At 43.2% G+C, this 23,397-nt stretch overlaps 1 protein-coding gene across 6 annotated transcripts; it reads left to right on the top strand.

Moving 5' to 3' along the window:
- The first annotated feature begins 8,085 nt into the window (after window positions 1–8,085).
- ZDHHC4 (zDHHC palmitoyltransferase 4) lies at window positions 8,086–22,710 on the top strand. 6 transcript variants are annotated; one of them, XM_060649563.3, is made up of 8 exons: window positions 8,086–8,469; window positions 8,576–8,761; window positions 9,328–9,451; window positions 10,239–10,312; window positions 10,780–10,958; window positions 13,216–13,341; window positions 14,917–15,161; window positions 16,747–19,388. In XM_060649563.3, the coding sequence occupies exons 3-8, from the start codon at window positions 9,335–9,337 to the stop codon at window positions 16,900–16,902; spliced, it is 897 nt and encodes a 298-aa protein (XP_060505546.1). In that variant the 5' UTR covers window positions 8,086–8,469; window positions 8,576–8,761; window positions 9,328–9,334; the 3' UTR covers window positions 16,903–19,388. The 6 variants fall into 6 exon arrangements, with proteins under 6 accessions (XP_060505546.1, XP_060505543.1, XP_060505544.1 ...); XM_060649560.3 differs by lacking the exon at window positions 16,747–19,388 and adding an exon at window positions 22,372–22,710 and having other exon boundaries at window positions 8,087–8,161; window positions 8,580–8,761; XM_060649561.3 differs by lacking the exon at window positions 16,747–19,388 and adding an exon at window positions 22,372–22,710 and having other exon boundaries at window positions 8,087–8,469; window positions 14,917–15,134.
- The last annotated feature ends 687 nt before the right edge of the window (window positions 22,711–23,397 follow it).

Below are 23,397 nucleotides of genomic sequence, written 5' to 3'. Positions count from 1 at the left end.
CTGTCTCATGGCCATGAAGTGCCATTCATTTCTTCCTCCCGGCTCTGAGAGAGCATTCACAAGACTGTCCCTCGTCCTTCTCTACCCTCTTTCTGTGTGACACACACATCAAACAGGCAGAGCACAAACTGTATAGTTTATATGGAGGCACCGTCCTCCACCAGCCCGCCTGTAATTTCTTGTTCCTCTTTTCTCCAGGTTGTCAGACAGCTTCTCTTTTCTGAAGATGTCCCAGTGGTTGTCCTGAGACGACTCAGTCCCAACTCAATGTCCAGGGCTGGACGCTCCTTTTGCTCAGCACTACTAGCCAAGGGGTAACCAGATTCCAACTGTGAGACTACCTCTTGGTCCCAACCAAGGTAGAAAACTAGAAGCTCTATGGAGAGGCATCCCGATGGCGGCTGGAGATAGGATCTCCAAGATTTAGCCAATAAAAATAGAAGATGCCCAGTGAAATTTGAATTTGCAGTGTTGGTGACCAGAGTAACAGAACATTTGGGTAAGGAGAGCTGAGCAGTGTACCAGGTCAAGACCGATTCAGAAGCCATCAGGAAATGGAGGTTCTGCCCTGACAGTCCCGTTGGACGTCGTAGCCGAACACAGCTGCTCTAAGGGGCATAATCAAGGTAGCAAAGGCCAAGTGGAAATTCGAAAGTATAAGCTACATTGCGTTCCAAGCTGGCTAATGTACAAGACATGGCCCCAGGGACTGACCAGAGGACTCTGTGGTTCAGTGATATCCAGGATATCGATTTCCTTTGGGTGGATGTCATCTTTTTTCTTGCATTCATGCAATGTATTTTTATTGAACATCTGTTATGAGCTAGGCATTCAGATCGCTGCCCCTGATACAATAAGAAGCAGATACAGACCCATCCTTGCCTTCCAACAAAAATATTTGCGCTATGTCCCTTTTAAAATTTTTCCTGTTTTCCTCCATTGTAAAATTCCTCCTGACCAATAAATCACTGACTGTAAACGAGCCTCGTGTGCTATATTTGTCTGTTGCGAGGGTAGCTATGAAGTCCTGTATCCCGTTTCCAAAGTATTGCCTCAGTCATTCCCTGGGGGACAAGAGATCATGGTATAAACGGTGGTTGATCCTGTCAACCGATCTTGCAGCAGGTAAAAAACTGATACCACAGGTCTAGTTTCAGGGGCTGACAGGAGGGATTAGGAATGCTCCCAGGAGAAATTCTTTGCTGTATGTTTCACAGGTGCTACAGTCCTTCCTATCACATTTGAATTCGTTTTTTGATTTTAGGCTTAAATAGTGTTTTCTCCTGTGCTATTTATAGAACACAAGCATCAAGGTTCATGCTTGGAGGTTTTGAAGAACAGAGGGAAAAAGTAAAATGTGGGAAATGCATGAGTTTCAGGAACCGACAAACCACTGAGAGATTTATCCCAGGAAAGTAATTCAACTGAAAAAAATAAAATAAAAGTTCTGAATAGGTTACTTGCAAAACTATAAAATTAAAAAGTGGGAAATAATACAAATATCTAATAAGATGATATTGAGGTCATTATGTTGCATCCCTCATTAATAATTAAAACTGTCTAGATAGAGGAATAACACCTATGATAAACTAAAAGAAGCAAAATTCGAAAATTGTCTGCATGCTATGATTGTAGCTATGTAAACCATTTAAATGAATATATAAAATTCATGTTTTACATGTTTATAGAAATACACAAGTTAAGAAATACACAAGCAGTTAAGACAGTAAAATATAGCCTTTTTCTATGTTGTTATGTATGTATTTCTATAAAGTGTAAAATGATTTTAAAAAGAAAAATACGAGGTGGGGAAAAAAGAGCTCAGTGACTATGTGTTTCTCTCAAGATTTGGAGGTTTTAAGTTGCAAGTTACAGAAGAGGTAATTCCACATGGTTTTAAAAAATAAAGGGGGCTTTTGGCTCACCTAACAGGGAAGTCCAGAGGTGGTGTAAGCTTCAGGTACGGTTTGCTCAGGGCTCAGACTTCATTTCTCTGTGCCTCTCTCAGGTCTGCCCTCCCCAGTGTGTAGACTTCTTTCTTGGACTGACTTTCTTCATAGTCCCAAGGTAAAGGAAGTGAAGCTACAGGCTTCTTCTTTAATATCTTTATTCAATCTTGGGGAGAAGAGGCACCATGGCACGGGGATCCTAGCTTCATTCTGATTGGGTCTCTGGTATTCCAGAGGCTGGCTTTTGTTTTGAAAAATTACTGTGATAAGGAGTATAGGATTGCCTTGACTGACTGATACCAATGAAGTCCCCCACCCCCTGAGCTGAGGTAGTTCAATCCGACCCAAAGAGCACATAGGGAGTTGTGTGGCTTACCTGGGGAGTAGGGAATCTCAGTGTCCATTGTATAATGTCTGTGCAGAAGAGTGTCATGAAAATCACAGATGTGAATTGGAAGGCAGCTGAGAATTTGATAAATACCTAGTTCCTTGGCTACACACTTTAAGTGTCTTCCTTCCCTTCCGAAATTATCTCAGCCATCACAGGAAGAAATTCCAGATGAATTACAGATCAAAGTATGAATCAACTAGAAGAAAATACTGGAGAATATATTTGTGTGTGTATTTGTGTGTATGTGTGTGTGTGTGTGTGTGTGTGTGTGCGTGTGTGTGTGTAATTTTGGAGTAAAGAATACCTTAAAAATTGTTTTTAATGTTTATTTACTTTTGAGAGAGACAGACAGATCGCGCGAGGGGGAGGGGCAGAGAGAGAGAGGGAGACACAGAATCTGAAGCAGGCTCCAGACTCCAAGCTGTCAGGAGAGTCTGGCACGGGGCTCAAGCCTACAAACCTCGAGATTATGACCTGAGCTGAAGTTGGATGCTTAACCAACTGAGCCACCCAGGTGCCCCCAAAATACCTTTTAAATAAGATTTAAAATTTCTTTTATGTTTTATTTATTTTTGAGAGAGAGACAGAGACAGAGAGAGAGAGAGAGAGAGAGAGACAGCGCGAGCAGAGGAGGGGCAGAGAGAGAGGGAGACACAGAATCCTAAGCTGGCTCCAGGCTCTGAGCTAGCTGTCAGCACAGAGCCTAATGTGGGGCTCAAACCCACAAACTGTGAGATCATGACCTGAGCTGAAGTCGGATGCTTAACCGACTGAGTCACCCAGGCGCCCCTAAATAAGATTTTTTTTTTTTTAAGTCACAAAGGAAAGGCTGATAAACGTATTCTGGAATTTAAAAGCTCTGTGTGATGAAAACACTATTAACCAAGTTAATACCAAGTGAACACATATGTGATATATAGAAGAAAATATTTGGAGTTTATGTCAGAGATAGAGGGTTAATATTCAGAATGCGATAGAGAATATCTACTTCTTCCTTTTAGTAATAACCTATCAAGTGCTAGCTGAACACCTGGCAGCACAGCCAGAGATACATTTCCCAGCTCCCCTTTGGCCATGTGACTAACTTCTGGCCAATGGGATCTCAGCAGGAAGAGCTAAGTGCAGTTTACAAGTTCCGTTCTTTTTTGTTTGCTTTTAATTTTTTTTAAGTTTGTTTATTTACTTTTGAGAGAGAAGGGGGGAGGGGCAGGAGAGAGGGAGAGAGAGAATCCCAAGCAGAGCCCAACACGGGGATTGAACTCACGAACTATGACATTGTGACACTCAACCAACCAAGTCACCCAGGCGCCCCCTACAAGTTCCATCCTTAAGGGTAAACGGCCTTTCCTTTCCTTCTTTTCCCTTTCTCAGGGGCTCGAAGGTGGTGACCTGGGGGTAAGGACACCACCCTAGTGCTGTGTCTCCAAACTGTGCACAAAGTGCCGTGGGGTGCCAGAACAAGCTTCTAGGGGTGCTGTGGGGCATCTTAACATTTTGAGGAAACAAAGCTATTTCTGTGTCGTGCATGACATGACAGCTTGAACTAGTTCACATTTTCAACATTAGGTCACTAAGTTCCTGATATTGCGTCTTTGAGAAGACGGATTTAGGAAGCAATTGCTATGGGAATATCCATGTGGAGCAAATAACGAGAACAGTGGTTCCCAATCTGGTTTTAAAGTTTGATAAACTGTGCAACGGACACTAAGTTGTTAGGACATAAATATTTATGAAGTTGTTTGGAGCTCATTATTTAAGAGTGGAGATTGTTAGATATTTCTTTGGGCTTAGGAGCTCTGTGAAAGAATCTCTAAGGCACTTAAGGGTGCCCTGTACAGAGAAAGTTTGGGAATTTTTGCCTGGTGGCGGAGAACAAGATAGGAAGAATCTGGGTCTTTGTGTGATCTTGTGGATCTCCTGGGACAGAACTGCCGACTGCTGTGGACTGCCACCTTCCTCAGGACAATAGTGTGTGAAAGAAATAGACTTCTTTCCTATTGCAGCCATTGTGTTTGGGGATCTCTCGGTCCTAACAGCAAAGCAGACATTGTAGGTGTCCTGCCTATATCCCCGCAGCCCACTGGAGAGGTCACCTGCAGTGGTTCCTGTACATGCTGATGGAGTCTCTGGTTCAGGGGGTTCTCTCCTTGGGGCTGGGCTGGGCTCTGTGTGGGCAGGCCAGAAGGACTAGGGAGGTACCGCCTCAGCAATGGCTGGGTGAATACCGCTGCTGCGCTGTCCCTCAGTGAACGATTCGGAGGCATATTCTTTGCAGCCTCTCAGAGGGTCCCCGGTGGGACTGAGGTCCGCGTGCCCACCTGTACTCATCAACATCTGCTTTCTTGGCTTTCCAGTCTTCTCTCACTTTCCCAATCCCTCGCCATGTTTCCTGAGATTATCTCCAAAAACAAGCTACTTGGGGGCACTTGGGGGGCGTGGTCGGTTAATCGTCTGACTCTTGATCTCAGGTCACGATCTCACAGGTTCACGAGTTCGAGCCCCGCACTGGGCTGTGTGCTGATGGTGCAGAGCCTGCTTGGGATTCTCTCTCCTTCTTTCTGCCCCTCCCTTGCTTGTGCTCTCTCTCTCTCAAAATAAATAAATAAACTTAAAAAAAAAAAAAGAAACAAAAACAAGCTGCCTTTACCAAATCCTTGTTTTGGGGTTTGCTTTTTGAGGGTGGAGGGGGCTAAACCAAGAGAAGCAGCTAGTCCGTACCTTAACAAATACATACTATATGTAAATAAGTACTGCAAAGCAACAGAAAAATGGTAAACAACTCAAATAAAAATGGATAACTGTAAACAACTCACAACAGAGGAAACGTAATTGGCCAATAAGCACATAAGACATTCATCACTAGAAACTGGCTAGTGGTGATCAAGACAGCACAGCACAGTAATTGAGAATACTGACTCTTGAGTCCAAAGGTCTGAGTTTGAATCTCTAATGCTTTCTAGCTCTATATCCCTAGGAAATTTAACTTCTCTGTGCCTGTTTTTTCATCTATAGTTTAATAATAATAATAAATAATAATTAATAATAAATAATTAATAATAATTTATTATTATCTCACTGAATTACTATAAAGATTAAATGATATTTAAAAAAATTTTAAGTGCTTACAACAGTAACTGGAACCCAGGAATCACTTTATAAATGTTTGTTGAGCAAATAAATAAAATGTCATTTTATCCATTAGAATGATAAATATTAAAGGAACTGATCTATTAAATGCTGGCAAGGGTCTGGAGAGACAGATTCAGACATTTGTGGTGGAACAGCAATTTAACAGCATCTATTAAAATTAAAATGCTTATATATTCTTTGGCCCAGAAATTCTACTTCACATAGCTGCCCTAGAAAAACACACCTAGTTGCGTGCAATGAAGCTCACACAGGTATTTCCACTGTAGCATTGTTTGTAATAGCAAAAACTGACATGAATCTCCATGTTTAGTAATAGAACAGTATATTGCAAACTAGTGGCCCTTGGGCTAAATTTGTCCTGCAGGTATGTTCTGCTTAGCCTGAATGGTGTTTTAAAAGCCTAGGTTAGTTGCCAACACTAAAAAAATCAGATTTATGGGGGCACCTGAGTGGCTCAGTTGATTAGGTGTCTGACTTCAGCTCAGGTCACGATTTCAGTCTGAGAGTTCAAGCCCCGCATGGGGCTCTGTGCTGACAGCTCAGAGCCTGGAGCCTGCTTCGGATTCGGTGTTTCCCTCTCTCTCTCTCTCTCTATCCCTACCCTGCTTGTGCATGCATGCTCTCTCTCTCAAAAATAAATTATTAATTTATTTAAAAAATCAGATTTATGTTCTAAAAACCCAGATTTTCAAGTACTCTTGAAACACTGTAATTTGTCAATCCTTTTGGTCTGCATAAACAGCTATTTCTGCTTAGAAAAAAATAAACTTGCTCTACTTTGTCACTCATTACTTGCATAGTCCCTGTAGGCACTGGAATTTGGGACCCTGGAAAACGAGTTATAGCTCATCTATGTAATGAAATGCATATAATGAGGTAAATCAATATAATAGATATTTATGTGGAAAGATCACCAAGACGGAAAAAAAAAAAAAAAACAAACCAAAAAGGAGGATAGAGTACCATTATGTATGATGCCATTTCTGTAAACAACAACAAATTATATATTTGTGTATATACACTAGGATGCAAACTATAAAATACAGGAACATTTGTTTTATTGCTATATTCCCAGTGCCTAGAAAAGTGCCTGGCATATATTGGGTGCTCAATATATATTTGTTGAATACTTATGAATAAATGTATAAGATTATTATTTTTTAAGTAGGCTTCATGCCCAGCATGGAGCCCAACATGGGGCTTGAACTCACAACCCTGAGATCAAGACCTGAGCTACCAAGAGTTGTTTAATTGACTGAGCCAGGTCAACTGGCTGTACCCAGGTACTCCTATGAATAAATGTACAAAAGAATTTGGGGAGGATATACTAAATAAGTGGTTAATTTTTTCAAGGGATTGGGATTTCAGGGTGATGTTCAAGGAAGGGTTTTGTTTTTGTTTTGTATAGTTTCTTTTACAAGAACACAGTATTGTGAAAAATTTTTTTAAATTAAAGACAACGCAAAATACATAGGTGATCAAGATTTAAAAGTGTCATCTGGAGAAAAATGAATGGGGATAAAAGTAAACTTGCATTTATGAGCAAAAAAAAAAAAGAAAAATTAACTCAAAATACTTAACCACAAGCTCAGAATTAAGCAGCAAGGTGAGTCAGCTGGAGACACTGATGCAATCCAGCCCACTCTGGATAAGTGATGACGTTCCATCCATAACTTACAGTCCGCCCCCGAGGCGGGGGGGGGGGGGGGGGGCATCACATCTTCTGATTTGGGGAATTTGTTTTTCAATACCGTGTCCACAAGTTCATGATGGCCTTGCACATCATGTACCAGAAGGTGCCCAGCTTGTAAGTTTTTTAAAAAGGAAGAAGAAAAGGAATCAAGAAGCTGGGGTAGGTAGCAAAGACAGAAAAAGAGAAGAGCTTTAAAGCCAGTGTTTGGAGATCAGACACTTCCCTTCAAAGGGAAGACAGGCCTGACTGATTTTTCAGAGGCATCAAGAATAGACTGGTCCCAGCGGATTCAGAGGCGTTCGGAGCAAAGGAACGCTCCACGGGAGACTTCTCCATGCTATGTTTGGAAGCAGCTCTTCTCACCCCAGGTTCAACTGTCATTAAACAGCCTTAGTTCTTATCCTCCAGGTTTGGAGTCAAGCAATTGTCATTGTTCCCAGGGGCAGCATGTTCAGAGCTGTTCTGAGACAGCAGGCGCAAAGACACTGGAACGGTTCGGACAGAGCCCAACGGCGTGGCTGGCAGAAAGCAAAAAAGCAAATCCTGCCCTTCACGAAGACTCAGTATAGGAGCCCCTAAGGGTGCCTGCCACGGGCCAGCCGGAGCCCGTGCTTGGCTAGGTTCTACCGAAGTCGCCAGGCGGCTCGGGCCGCTTCACAGCACCGGCGTTCTCGCCCGCGCTAGCTTAGGACCGTCGTTTAGGAAGATTTCTGGCAACAGCGTCCCAAAGTTCGGCCTTCCGGCCCCAAGACACGACCACCTTCTGGAGGAGCCCAGGCGCGCAGCTAGGGACACCCAGGACAGCTCTTTCGCGAGCGGCAAGCCCCGCCTCTAGCTGCCGTCCGCACGGACTTCCGCCGGAAGTCGGCCTGGAGGCGAGCGCCGCGTGCTAACGTCACAGGTCCGACGGAAGTGTAGTGTAGAGAGGCGCCCTGACGGCGCCGGCTTGGTACGGCTGGCGGTTGGCCGATCCAGGCGGTAAGGCCGCCTCTCCGGGTTTTTTTGACACCCAGGCTGACCCGCCTTTCCACCCCGCCGGGTGCTCAGGCACCCACCGTATGCCCGCCGAGCCTTCTGCACCCCGCCCCCCACCCAGGGTTCCGGCCCCCGGGGAAAGCCCTGGCCTCGTCCACCCGCCGGGACCGTAGCCTGGGAAAGCCTTTCTGTTCGGTGGGCAGCGTGGGCACCTCAGGGATTAGGGATAGGAACGGGGATCCAAGGCTCCTGCCTTATTCTTCCCAATTAAGCTTTTCCTCCTGAAGTCGTATAACCCCTTTCACCCTGTGGTAGGTAACACAATATCCCCGACTTTCAAATTATTTTCCACAATTTCTGCCGCTCCTGACTCCCACCCTGTTTTATTATGTGAGTCTTTTATCGATGTCTCTGCAGCCAGGTCCAGCCTTCTAGAACCATGCCCCCGGCAGCTCTGGGTGCCACCTGTTGCACCGGGCGCACGCCGCTGCACAGGACGGGATGCCGTTTGGATTCTCCGTGAATGTTGGGAGGAGGAATGCCCGAGCTGCCGATTGAAAATTATCCAAACCAGAAATATGTAGGCTGGGGACCCTGAATCACGTGAGAATTGCTGCTCTTTGTTTCCTGTGTCTTACCTCGTGAATAGTTTGTAGTTTGCTTATCTCAGTTGGAAGTCCAGCTCCAAATCATACTTGCTAAGACCCAAAGTAACCATTTCCAGTTAATACAGACCTGTGTGTTGACTCTGGCCCCTGTGGGTGATCCCTGATTGCTGTGGGAGTGGGTCCCTGACTGCCTCTGGGGTTTGTTTGTTCCGGTAACGTTGTCAGCAGCTTATTTTGGGTACGTTCTGTATCAATGTCTATGTGAGTGTTTAAGTAAGTACAAAGATGATTTGTTGCTGGTGGGAGGGAAGGTGTATGCATTTGGCATATCTCCCCCCGTTTTATTTTGGAATTTGCAGGCGGGAGGTGCCCTAAAGACATCACAGTGGTTTGATTAGAAAACTCCCTAAGCAGAAGAACTCAGGACCATCTGGGAGGCCCTAGTGCGAGGCAGTGTGTGCTCAAGGGCTGATGAATTCTGTTTAGGGAGTTGGTGTCTGAGAATGTGCACCATAGATTTTATCCCGCAGTTGTAGTCACACTTTTTCTGTTTCTTTGTAGCCCCAGGATGGACTTCCTGGTTCTCTTCTTGTTCTACCTGGCTCTGGTGCTGATTGGTGTTGTTATGATATGCATCTGCTCAAAAACCCATTACCTGAGAGGCCTGGTCAGAGGAGGAGCCCAGGTAACCACGATGCTTGGAGACCACTGGATTGTGACTACCACATCTAAAAGGCTCACTGGTTCCCTAATGGAACAAAACACAGATGTCATTTTTATTCATTTGTTCACTTCTTTCATTTATGGCAGTTATGGTATATCCGAAAGTCTCTGGGTTTGTTTTTTTTTGTGGGTTTTGTTTTTTGTTACTTTTGAAGTAACCTTGTGATGTTGCTTTGAGAGAAGATCACATTCTCGAGGTTGGCTATTTTTCTCTGGATTTGATGCCTGTGACTGGGCGTGGATGTGAGCAATGTCTGCCTGGAGGGGCCTGATGAGTGGAACTGGGGGCTGTATGAGGAGAGAGCTGAGCATCAGCTGCCCACACTCCTTCAGGAATCCAAGTGAGCAAAGTTGGGGTCAGTGGCCTTTGGCAAGGGGGTTCACTTGGGAGGGACCTGGGCTAATGCCCAGTGACTGCAGGTGTGGACTCTGGAATCTGAGATTGAACCCAAGGCAGGGAAAGGAGTGGAATTCACATTGGCATTACCTAATCCAGTCCCTCTGCTCACCTCCCTTTGACTGAAGACCCCGACATGGTGCTTTCTTTGGTGCTAGGGTGAAAAAGGAGGAGCTGGCATCAAAGGCAGACCAGCTGAGTGAAGCCCTCCTTTTTATTCTCTCTTAAATCTCTTCTCTACCTGTGTGCAGAAACACAAGATCACTAGTATTGACGGCTGACCGGGAAGCATCTAATTTGTTTGGGAGTGGGGGGATGAGAAATGAAACTGAATCCTTCTCTTTTATTTTAGGTAATTTCCCATATAATTCCAGAATGCCTTCAGAGAGCTATGCGAAAAGTGCTTCATTACCTCTTCCACACACGGTATTTATATTTCACAGATTACATACTATCTTCTCTTCTGTTTTGACTGCTAACTGTTGCTGCCCTGTAGCTTCAGGAAGTTTCTTGTTGGTTTCCAGGTGTGGTATGGGGAAGGAGGCTGGAAGGATCAAGAGTCCTGGTTCAGGACCTCTGCTCATAAATAACCTGCCTTTTATTTCTGGAGTTTTGACAGAAATATTTAAAGAGTGGGGATATATTGACATGCATTTCTGTAAAAAGAAATCTATCCTGATACCTCACTTCCCAGCAAAGATGATAATCATAATAGATAACAAATACTGAATGCTTGCTATTGCTAGGCACTGTGAGAACTGTGTCGCATTATGTAATTCTTGCTGTTATCCCAAGCCCAAAGGAAGCGGTTGGCCCCGGGTTAACTTTAGTATCACATGGTTTCTTCATGGACAGGGCCCTGTAAAACTAGCCACGTGTCTACTTCCTTTCAGAAACCACACCTTCATTATGCTGCACCTCCTCTTGCAAGGGCTGGTCTATGCTGAATACACCTGGGAAGTATTTGGCTACTGTCAGGAGCTGGGGTTCTCCCTGCATTACCTTCTCCTGCCCTACCTGCTGCTGGTTATAAACCTGGTGTTTTTCACGCTCAGCTGCGTAAGCAACCCTGGTAAGTCGAGGCTCTCACTACAGAGACCGGCAGCCGTCGGTCTTACCATGCTACAGACCAGTGATCCCTCTGAGGACTCTGCAAAAGAGTTGATACGTAGTGGTCTCATGATCTTTCGGTTGTGATTGTTTTGTAAGTTATTTCTTCTTTGACCTGTGGGTTATTCAGAACTGCTTAAAATTTTCCATATACTCTTTTAGTTTATTTTTTGATCTCTTCACTAATAATTGTGTTATATAGAGAGTTTGTGATCCTTATGACACAGTTTCTTTTAAACATTGATAATTTGCATTATGGCGGTCACGTGCTGTTTTTGTAAACGATCTGTGTGCTTGAAAGAGTATGTTTTCTTGTTCTTAGGCACAGACAGCATATAAGTCCATTACATCAAGTTTTTAAATTATGTTCAAGTCTTTTATATTCATACTAATATTTTTGTGTGGTCAATTATCAAGAGAGGCATGTTATCTCATTCTGATGGTAGATTTGAGATTTCTCCTTGCAATTTTTGCTTTACTTATTTACTTATAGTGTGTGTGTATACGTATATCGTGATTATGTGTATATTTGTATTATATGCATTCAAGTTAAGAATTGGTATTCTCGTTCCATTGAATCTTTTTTCAAAATATAATTAGCCTCTTTGTCACTAGTAACGCTCTTTGCTTTCAGTTCTCTTTCGTGTGATGTTAATATTATTACACTTTTTTGGATTGATATTTGCTTGGTATCTTTTTTCCATGTCTTTACTTTTTTTTTTTTAATGTTTAGTTATTTTTGAGAGAGACAGAGACAGAGCATGAGCGGGGGAGGGGCAGAGAGAGAGGGAGACACAGAGTCCAAAGCAGGCTCCAGCCTCTGAGCTGTCAGCACAGAGCCCAAGGCGGGGCTCGAACTCACGGACTGGGAGATCATGACCTGAGCTGAAATTGGATGTTTAACTAACTGAGCCTCCCAAGCGCCCCTCCATGCCTTTCCTTTTAAGCCTTTCTATCCTTGAAGCACCAAGGGTCTGACAGCTGATGAACAGGTAAACTGCGGTGTGCCTATTCGATGGGACAATATTCAGCAACAGGAAGGAATGAGGGAGTGACATGTGTTAGAACATAGATGAACCTTGAAAAACTGTGCTCAATGAAAGAAGCCAGAGGGGCGCCAGGGTGGCTCAGTCGGTTAAGCGTCTGACTCTTGATTTCAGCTCAGGTCATGATCTCACAGTTCGTGAGTTCGAGCCCTGTGTGGCACTCTGCGCTGACAGTGTGGAGCCTGCCTAGGATTCTCTCTCTCCCTCTCTCTGTCTCTGCCCCTCCCCTGCATATGTGTGAGCACGCACTCTCTGTTGCAAGATAAATAAAATATAACTTAAAAAAAAAAAAAAAGAAGCCAGATACAAAAGACCAAAAATTGTATGATTCCATTCATATGAAATATCCAAAAAAGGCAAATGCATAGAGACAGAAAGTAGATTAGTGATTGCCAGGGGCTGGGATTAGAGAGAAATGTGGAGTGGCTGCTAACGGGTTTCTTTTTGAAGTGATAAAAACATTCTAAAATTGGTTGTGGTGATGGTTGCATAACTCTGTGAATGTACTAAAATATGTTGAATTGTGCACTTTAAATTGGCGAATTGGGCTTGTGAGTTGTATCTCAATTAAGCCATTTTTTTTTTTTTTAATTTTTTTTTTTTTTCAACATTTTTTATTTATTTTTGGGACAGAGAGAGACAGAGCATGAACGGGGGAGGGGCAGAGAGAGAGGGAGACACAGAATCGGAAACAGGCTCCAGGCTCCGAGCCATCAGCCCAGAGCCTGACGCGGGGCTCGAACTCACGGACCGCGAGATCGTGACCTGGCTGAAGTCGGCCGCTTAACCGACTGCGCCACCCAGGCGCCCCTAAGCCATTTATTTTTAAAAAATTTTAAGTTTATTTATCGTGAGAGAGAGCGAGCAGAGGAGGGGCAGAGAGAGAGAGGGAGAAAGAGAATCCCAAGCAGGCTCCACCCTGTCAATGCAGAGCTCCACAGTGGGATCCACGATCCCACTGTCCACAACCCACGAACTGTGAGATCATGACCTGAGCTGAAATCAAAAGTCGGGTGCTTAACCGACTGAGCCACTCAGGTGCCCCAAAACTTTATTTAAAGTGAGTTATTTAGAATATTAAATATATAAGTTTTAGTTGCACTTTGTCAGGGCAGATTTTGTGAATGTCCAGTCTACCGTATTGCTCAAAACTGACATTTGTCCTTTTTTCAGGCACTGTAACAAAAGCAAACGAGTTCTCGTTACTTCAAGTTTATGAATTCGATGAAGTGATGTTCCCAAAGAATATGAAGTGCTTCACTTGCAATGTGAGGAAACCAGCACGATCCAAGCACTGCCGTAAGTTTGGCTTTGGTCGCTCCCTCTCTACCTTTGTACAACAGACGTGGGCTTTGTCAGTAAGGGAAGGTTCCAGAAATCTAAAGCAAGGCCATTTGTCTCCCAGGCATGGGCAGCCTCTGCTTGTAGAGGCCAGATAGCGACTCCTTCAGATGACTGGAGGTGAGGTCTCGATATTCTTACATAGTGGGCAACTCAGCCCCAGGCATAACAGCCCATCCTTTGCCGCGCGGTGGGGCGTGTTGCCCAACAGGACTTCTGTGGGATGCTGTGTTTGCAGATTTCAGTGCTGGCAGAGCCTACTCTTCTGGGGAGTAGCCAAGATTCTAGACTAGTGCTGCCCAAAAAATATAATGTGAGCTACATGTGTGATTTAAATTTCCTAGTAGCCACATTACAAAAGTAAGATGAGGCAACGTTAAATTTAATTATGTATTTATTTAACGTAACCTATTTAAAATATCATGGTTTATGAAAGAGCTTTTTTTTTTTAAGTTTATTTATTTTGAGCAAGAGAGTGAACGGGGGAGGAGCAGAGAGGGAGAGAGAGAATCCCAAGCAGGCTTCACATTGGCAGCACAGAGCCCACTGTGGAGCTTGAACTCACGAACTGTGAGATCATGACCTGAGATGAAATCAGGAGTCAGACGCTCAACTCACTGAGCCACCCAGGAGCCCCTAAAACACCATTTTAACGTGTAGTCAGTTGTAAAAGTCATTCATGGGTTAGTTTATATTCTCCTTTTCATACTGTCTTTGAAATTTGGTATGTATTTTCCATTTACAGCACATCTCAATTGAGACAATAAATTTTCATAGGAAATTCTTGAGCTTTATTTAGATTTCATAAAATTCGCAGTTGGAAGAGCAGATTCACGTACCCAAGTTACTCTAGAAATTCTTACAAGTTTTTTCCATAACATAATCATTTTCCTTTAATAGTCACGTAATGATTCATCTCTATAAGAAGAATTAATTTGACTTCAAGGCATTGGTTTGGGGCACCTGGATGGCTCAGTCGGTTAAGTGTCTGACTTCGGCTCAGGTCATGATCTCACAGTTCGTGAGTTCGGGCCCCACGTCAGGCTCTGTGCTGACAGCTCAGAGCCTGGGGCCTGCTTCGGATTCTGTGTCTCCCTCTCTCTCCGCCCCTCCTCCACTCACATTCTGTCTCTCTCTGTCTCAAAAATAAAATAAACATTAAAAAAAAAAAGCATCAGTTTCAAAGTTAAGTCTGTGCAAGTTAAGTAAATTCACTAACCCTTATGTCATCTCAGCGTTGCTGACATTGAACTTAAAGGAGCATTGCATAAATGGAAAAACAACTCTAAATTTAGCAAAATAAACAGTATTCTTTCAGGTTTTCCTCATGGCCACATTTTAAGTGCTCAGTACCCCTCTGTGGCTCGCGGCTACCGTACTAGACCCTGCACTTCTAATAGCCTGGTGATGGCAGTTGCCATTTCCTCCAACATCTACTGCCAGGAGTCAGTTTGTAAAAATTTCAGAAGTGTGCATGGTCTCCTGTTTCTTCAAGGACTAACTCGGGGCTGTGACTTTCCCTTTTCCGTGCAGGTGTGTGTAACAGGTGTGTGCACCGTTTTGACCATCACTGTGTTTGGGTGAACAACTGTATCGGGGCCTGGAACGCCAGGTACTTCCTCATCTACCTCTTGACGTTGACGGCCTCAGCTGCCACCATGGCCGTTGTGAGCACCGTGTTTCTGGTCCAGTTGGTGGTGGTGTCAGACTTGTATCTGGAGACTTACGTTGATGACCTTGGACACTTGCAGGTTATTGACATTGTCTTTCTTATTCAGGTAATTAATATTCACGGAGTTATGTTGTGGGATGTACGTTTCTGACTTTAGGATTCAACATTGGAAAAAGGATATTTATTTTCCCAGTCAAGAGACGAAGCCATTCCTTTTTAAAAAATGAACATGGGGTGCCCAGGTAGCTCAGTTGGTTAAGCGTCTGACTCTTGGTTTCCACTCAGGTCATAATCTCACAATTTGTGAGTTCAAGTCCAGCATCAGGCTCTGCACTGTCGTGGAGCCTGCTTGGAATTCTCCCTCTCCCCCCCCCCCCCCCTTCCTCCCCTGCTCTGTCTCTTTCTCAAAATGATAAACTTAAAAAATTTAAAAAAAAAAGAACATATAATTTTTTTAGTTGATAACAGTACATATACTGTAAAATTTATCCTTTTTGTTTTAAGGGGTTTTTTTTGTTTGTTTGTTTTTTTAAGTAATCTCTATGCCCAGTGTGGGGCTTGAACTCACAACCCTGATATCAAGAGTTGCTTGCTCTTCCAATGGAGCCAGCCAGGTGCCCCTAAAATTCATTATTTTGTTTTGTTTTATTTTATTTTATTTTTTTATTTTAATTTTATCTTATTTTTCATGTTTATTTATTTTAAGAGAGAGAGAGAGAGAGTGAGCACAAGCAGTGGAGGGGCAAAGAGAGAGGGAGAGAGAGAATCCCAAGCAGGCTCAGTGCTGTCAGCACAGAGCCCAACATGGGGCTCGATCTCATGAACAGTGAGATCGTGACCTGAGCTGAAATCAAGAGCCAGACGCACCATCAGCTGAGCCACCAGGTGCCCCAAAATTCATCCTTTTAAACTATATAGTGCAGTGGTTCAGAGTTGTGTAACAACCACCACCATCTAATTTCAGAACGTTGCATCACCCCAAAAAGAAACTCTTACCTATTAGCAGTCATTCCTTTTTGTCCTCTTCCCTGGCCCCTGGCAACCACTAATCTGCCTTCTGTCTTTATGGAGTTGTCTTTTCTGGACATTTCACATAACACACAGTCTGTCTTTTGGGCTGGCTTCTTTGTTTAGCATGGTGTGTCCATGGTTCATCCATGTTGTTGCATGAATCAGTATTTCACTCCTTTTTATGGCTGAATAATACTCCATTGTGTGGACATACCACATTTTATTCACGTATCAGTTATGGACATTTGAGTGTTTTCACTTTTTGGTTATTTTTGAATAATGCTGCTTTGAACATCTGTGTACAAGTTTTTGTGTTTTCATGTCTCTTGAGTTCCACCCAGGAGTAGAATTGCGGGATCGTACGGTAGCTCTGTTTGTAATCATTTGAGGAACTGCCAGCCTGTTTTCAAAGTATCTTGACCATTTTCCATTTCCACCAGCAACGTGTGAGGGTTCCACCTTCATACATCCTCGCCTACACTTGTTACTGTCTTTTTGATCATAGCCCTGGTCACAGGCACGAAGCGATACCTTACTGCAGTTTGATTTGCATTTCCCTGATGACTTCACGATGTTGAGCAACTTTGTGTGTGCTTATTGGCCATTTGTATATCTTCTTTGGACAAGAAGATTTAGAGGGGAGGCTCATCTTTTTTTTTTAATTTTCTTTTTCGTATTAGAGAGAGAGAGACAGAGAGACGGAGCTTGAGTTGGGGAGGGGCAGAGAGACGGAGACAGAATCCAAAGCAGGCTCCAGGCTCCAAGCTGCAAGCTGTCAGCACAGAACCCGATGCGGGGCCCAAACTCACAAGCAGCGGGACCATGACCTGAGCTGAAGTCTGATGCCCAATTAACTGAGCCACCCAGGCGCCCTGAGAGGCTCATCTTTAAATTGAGTTGTCTTTCATTCTTGTGTTGTAAGAATCCTTTTTATATTCTGTACACTTGACCCTTATCAGATATACAATTTGCAATGATTTCTCCGATTCTGTGGGTTGTCTTTTCGTGTTTTTGATAGTTTTCTCTGAAATACGAAAGTTTTACATTTTGATTTTAAGTTGATTTTTTTCTTTTATTGCTTGTGCTTTTTGGTGTCATATGTAGGAATCCATCACCTAATCCAAAGTCATGAAGATTTATTTACACTTACGTATTCTTCTAAGTGTTTTTGTAGTTTTGGCTCTTACAGGTTAGGCCTCTGGTCATTTTGAGTTAAATTTCGCACATGCCGTAGGGTAGGGTTCCAACTTCATACTTTTAGTATGTGGGTATCCAGTTGTCCCAGCATCCTTTTTTTGAGAAGACTGTTTTTTGCTCATTGAATTGTTTTGGCACTTTGTCAGAAATTAATTTACAATAATGTAGGGTTCTTATAAAACTCATTTGATGGCTAAAAGATTTCTACTGCATTTATGGGAAGTAGCTTGTGAGCAGTCACTGTTTTAGGTAACTGGTTAATTCTTCTTGGTTTTTTTTCCTTTTGTTCAAAGAAAATGAACAAGTGGAATGTATTCCATAAATGCAAGGTTGGTTCAATGTTAGGAAATTGATTAGTATTTTATTCGGCATTATTAAATATAAAGAACAATAGCATGGTCATTTCCCTGTCTCTCTCTCTCTTTTTTAAATGTTTATTTATAGTTGAGAGGGAGAGACACACAGCGTGAGTTGGGGAGGGGCAGAGAGAGAGGGAGACACAGAATCCGAAGCACGCTCCAGGCTCCAAGCTGTCAGCACAGAGCCTGATGTAGGGCTCAAACTCATGAACCATGAGATCATGACCTGAGCTGAAGTCAGACACTTAACCAGCTGAGCCACCTAGATGCCCCACATGGTTATTTCTCTTGATACTGAAAAGTGTTTCACAGAATTCAACACCCATTCTAATAAAAGCACTCAGAAAATAGAAGTGGAAGGAGACTGTCTTAATATGATAAAATGCACAGTAAAACTAGTATTTTTTAAAATTTATTTTGAAATAACTGTGATTTACAGGAGGTTACAAAGAAACCTACAGGAAGCCTATGCGCTCTTAAGCCTGCCCTCCACTGCCAGCCCCTCCCCCCATGCCAGCATCCCTAGGCAACCACAGCCCAATGCCAAAACCAAGCAGTTGACATTGGCACAATCCGCAGAGCTGATTCAGATTTCACCAGTTACATATGTGTTCATTGGTGTTGTGTGTGTGTGTGTGTGTGTGTGTGTGTGTGTGTGTCTGTGTGGATCTGTGTAATCTGTCGCATGTGTGTGCCTGCATAACCACCACTATAGTCAGCATGTTGTGTCCATCACCACAGACTCCCTCGTGTTACTCCTTAAGCCACAGCCTCATCCTGCATACCTGCCACTGCTACTCTGTTCTCCATCTCTATTAGTATGTTATTTCATGATTGCTACATAAATGGAATCACATCATATCTTTTAGAGATTGCACTCAGTGCAGTTTCCTTGAGATCCATGCAAATGGTTGCATGTATTTAGGGTTCCTTCCTTTTTGCTGCTGTATAGTATTCCACAGTATGGGTGGACCACGCTTTGCTTAACCATTTAGCCTTTGAAGGACATCTCTGTAGTTTCTGGGTTTTAGCTATTAACTTATAAGTTTGCGTTGAACATTCCCATTTACAAGTTCCTGCATGATACCTCTTCACTGTGATTGTCGGGTTGATAAGTCCATTTTAGGTTTTGAAAAGGACCACCATACTCTTTTCCAGAGTAATGTACCAGAGTAAAATATACCGTTTTACATTCTCACCAGTGATGGAGGAATGACTGGTTTCTCTGCATTCTTTCCAGCATTTAATGTTATCACTGTGTTTCATTTTAGCCATTCTGATAGGTGTGTAGTGATTTGTTGTTTTATCCTTGAGTAGTTTTTGTTTCAGTTTTTTTCATTTATGTAAGTGTCCAAACATACTGAAAAGTTACCTGTATACTTTCCACCTAGATTTAAAAATTAACATTTTAATCTGTTCTTTGTGTATTTTTCTTTCTTTTTTTAACAATTTTTAATGTTTATTTATTTATTTTGAGAGAGAGAGAGAGAGGACAGAGTGTGAGGGGGGGGATAGGCAGAGAGAGAGGGAGACAGAGAATCCAAAGCAGGCTCCAGGCTCTGAGCTGTCAGCACAGAGCCCGATGCAGGGCTCGAACCCATGAACTGCGAGATCATGACCAGGGTCAAAGTCAGCGCCCAACTGACTGAGCCACCTGGGTGCCCCTTGTATTTTTCTGTATTATTAGACATAAATTGGAGACATTATGTTGCTTCACCCCTAAGTACTTGAACACGCATTTAAAAAAAAATGTTATTCTTTTTAATTTTTCTTTCTTTCTTTTTTTTTTTTTTTAATTTTAGAGAGCAGGAGCAGGGGAGAGGAGCAGAGGGAGAGAGAGAGAGACAGACAGACAGACAGACAGAGAGAAAGAATTCTAAGCAGGCTCCACACTCAGTGCAGAGCTTGATCCCACGACCCTGGGATCGTGACCTGAGCTGAAATCAAGAGACACTCAACTGACTGAGCCGCCTAGACGCCCCTGGAACATGCATTTTTATAGAATGTCAACCTCCAACATAACTACAATTCTGTTATCTCACCAAGGAAAAGTAATAATAAATATATGTAATAAGTATAGAATATATAGTAAATATGTAATATATAATCTAGTCCATATTCAAATTTCCCCATTGTTTCAAATGTGTCTTTTATAAAGCTCTTTTGCCTCCTTGAAGCAGAATCCACCTTGTACTTAACACATTGCATTTGAATGTCATACCTTTTTAGTCTCATAGTCTAAAATAATGCCCTTTCTTTTTTTCATGAAGTTAACATTTGGTAGTTTAGTAGTCTTTTAGAATGTCCCTTGGTCTAAATTTGTCTTTTTCCTACTTGTGTCAACTAATTTTTCTCTGTTCCTTAATATTAACGTGAACTGGAAGTTAGTTCTAGAGACCTGATCAGATTCAGGTTAAATGTTTTTGGCAAAAATGCTTTCTAGGTAGGAGTGTGTATTTCATGTTGCATCCCATCAGGTGGGACACAGGGTCAGTGACACTTAGCTTGATCTGTTGCTTAAGGTGGTGCCCACCAGCTCTCTCCATTGGTGAAGTGCATTTTCCCCTTTACGGTAGGTAATCAGTGTATATAGTTTTGTTTTTGTATTTAGGACTTTCTGTAGGATCGCTTCCAAAAAGTATATGTACTGAGTCAAAGATTATTATTATTTTTTTTAACATTTACTTATTTTTGAAAGAGAGAGAGCATAAGCGGGGGAGGAGGGGAGAGAGAGAGAGAGGGAGACACAGAATCCGAAACAGGCTCCAGGTTCTGAGCTGTCAACACAGAGCCCAACGCGAGGCTCAAACCCACGAACCGCGAGGTCATGACCTGAGCCGAAGTCAGACACTTAACTGACTGAGTCACCCAGGTGCCCCTGAGTCAAAGATGATTAACATTTATAAATAAATCTTTTGATTTTAATATATATCGTCAAATTGTTTTTTAGAACATTGTGGTTAGGTGGGGCTTCTAGCACAGAGCCTGCCTGGGATTCTCTCTCTCCCTGTCTCTCTCTGCCCCTCTTCCACCTGCTCTCTCTCTCTCTCTCTCTCTCTCTCTCGCTCTCTCTGTCAAAATAAATAACATTAATAAAATAAAACCTTGTGCTTAGAGTGGTTGGCAAGTATTCACTTTGTTGTGTCAGGGTGGACATTGAGGGGTTTTGGAGGGGAGGGTTTTCAGGAGCAGAATACGTAAGATTCCCATGGCCAGGCTGCTCAGGATTGGGGATTGGGAAGAGGGGACTGGGGAAGAGGACTTGGGACTAGAAGCTGGAGGCCAGGGGTAAGGGGGCATCATTTGTCACTGCAGCGCCAAGAGTTCCGGAGTAGACGTAATCTTTACAATGAACCTGCATTGGCAGGTGCTTCTATGTTAGTAGGAATACATGTTGTACCCTTTTAAAGAATTCTATTTCTTTATTACTTTTGATTACTTTCCTTTTTTGGCAGTCATTTGTATATCTTTTTTTGTGAATTATGTCCTTTATTATACTAGAATTACTTTAGATTTGAGATCATATAATAATGATAGTTCATTCTTGTATTTGTTTTCTGTTTGTGTATCCTCTTTTGTATAAAAAAAAATCCTATAAAAAAATTTAGACATCCTTTCTCATCGAATCTGCCTCTTTTCTTTGTGACTTCAGTTAGAAGGTCCCTCCTGTGAAGAGTTTTGATGCGCCTGCCTCTCTTACTCTTGCCTTTCAAAGATACTGAACACTGTCAAAATTCATTTTCTTTATTCTAAAAAATAACTTCTAAAAATTCAAGCAGTCCAGAAGTGCTTAAAATGAAAAGGGGGAGAAGACGGGGAAAGGGCTCAAAGGCACAAACCTGTAGTTGAAACCAACTAACCTTGTTGTGATCATTTGCTATACGTCACGTTGTGCACCTTAAACTTTCACAATGTCATGTCAATTCTGTCTCAATAAAGCTGGGGGGAAACACATGAAATTTAAAGCATCTTTAAAAAAAAGTGAAAACTGGGGGTTATACCCTGCCCTTCCCAACAGCTCACTGCCTAGAGGCCACAACTTTTGTAGCTTGGTGTGTACATTCAGGCTTTTTTCCTGTGGTTATCGATATTACCCACCTTCATGGAGTGTGTTTTTGTTTCTTATAAGAATATGATCCCATGTGGATCCTTGCCTCTTGTCTCTCTTATCTGGCAATATTTTGCCAACGTCTTTTCCGAATCAGTATGTAAAACTTGGCCTCGTTTGTACCGGCTCCTTATTATACCATAGTATCATTACCCCAAGATTTTACTCTTTCTCACGACTGGACTTCCTCTTTTCGGAAGAGGGGCTGTGAAAATCACTACAGTGAATACTCTCGTACGTGTGTTTCTTTGGCCATATTGTGTTGAGAGAGAGATCGGTCTCCTGTGTCCGTCTGGATTTATATTGTGATGCATGAAAGAAGATCTGTATTTATTTCTTTGTTTTACAAGTAGCTGACTGGCATAGTCACATCTCCTAGTATCCTTTTCCTTTTCCTTCGGTGTGCACATTTCATTTATCCCATAGTAAACTCCTGCATGCTAGGACTGCTTCCGGGGCTCTTTGTCAGCGCCATTTATGGTTCTGTTTTGTGTTCAGTGGGTCAGGTGTGTGTACAGGTGGGTGAGCTGGGGCGGCAGCTCTCACGTGCCTGCAGACGAGGCCAGGGCTGGTGGGTGCTGGTGGCCCTTACTCGTGTCACAGCGTGGCTGCCTAACGTGCTGTTCCTTCTCTGCCCCCAGTACCTGTTCCTGACCTTGCCAAGGATCGTCTTCATGCTGGGTTTTGTTGTGATGCTGAGCTTCCTCCTGGGGGGCTACCTGTGCTTCACTTTGTACCTGGCTGCCACCAACCAGACCACTAATGAGTGGTACAGAGGTGACCGGGCCTGGTGCCACCATTGTCCCCACGTGGCCCGGCCCCCATCAGCAGAGCCCCAGGTCTACCGGAACATTCACTCCCATGGGCTTTGGAGCAACCTTGGAGAGATCTTCCTACCTGCCACTGCACATTGTGCCGAGAAAATGAACTAAGAATGAGAAGTGTTACTGCTGTTTAAATATAGTATACATTTATTTGTACGTCTAGATACTTTTAAGCATCGGTGTGGTGTTTCTTCGTTTTGGGGTGTTTTGTTTTTTTTGTTTTTTTCTCTTTTGGCTTCTGCTGCATGTTTATAAATTGGCTTCAAGTAGTTAAGGAAGGGACGAGAAAACTCGTGTTTATTGGGTGCCTAATCCTTACAGGTGCTGTGCTGGACCCTGTGGTAGAAACCCCCTTGCCCGTCCTCTGTTCACTCAGCCTGTTGGAACAGAGTATATCTGAAGTCCTGGTGTCAAGGGGACCAGAGATGCCTTCTCAGAGGACCCAGCTAACCTTGGACTCCCGCTCTAGACTCTAGACCTCAGACTTCTGACAGGAGGGGACTTGGCTGTGTCCCCACATGTGCGGGAGAGTTCCAGTGACCTGGGGTTGTCCCAGGCTGCACCCTTCCCATCCCTCCTAGGGAAAGGCCTTGGCTTTTTATCTCCTTAACCATATCCAGCACCCCTCACCCAGGCCCTCCCTTGGGTCAGCATGGGCCTTTTACACAAGGCCCATTCCTGTGCTGGTGGTCCCCTGCCCTTCACTGGCCTCTTGTGGCCCACGTTCAAGTCTTTTCTGACCTATTAAAACAAATTTTTTTAATGTTTATTTTTGAGAAAGAGACAGAAGGAGAGCGCGTGCAAGTGGGGGAGGGGCAGAGAGCGGGGGAGACACAATTCTAA

The sequence above is a fragment of the Panthera onca genome, chromosome E3 (assembly GCF_046562875.1).
Source record: "Panthera onca isolate mPanOnc1 chromosome E3, mPanOnc1 haplotype 2, whole genome shotgun sequence".
Lineage (NCBI taxonomy): Eukaryota > Metazoa > Chordata > Mammalia > Carnivora > Felidae > Panthera > Panthera onca.
Note: the sequence above shows the minus strand (reverse complement) of the source record. Positions and strands in the feature narration are given on the sequence as shown.

What these genes read in the sequence shown, in the direction of transcription:
- ZDHHC4 (XM_060649560.3), top strand. Translation starts at nt 9,335, where the DNA reads ATGGACTTCCTGGTTCTCTTCTTGTTCTACCTGGCTCTGGTGCTGATT. An exon ending in CATTACCTCTTCCACACACG is followed by an intron (nt 10,313 to 10,779) that starts GTATTTATATTT and finishes ACTTCCTTTCAG; the next exon opens with AAACCACACCTTCATTATGC. An exon ending in AGCACGATCCAAGCACTGCC is followed by an intron (nt 13,342 to 14,916) that starts GTAAGTTTGGCT and finishes TTTTCCGTGCAG; the next exon opens with GTGTGTGTAACAGGTGTGTG.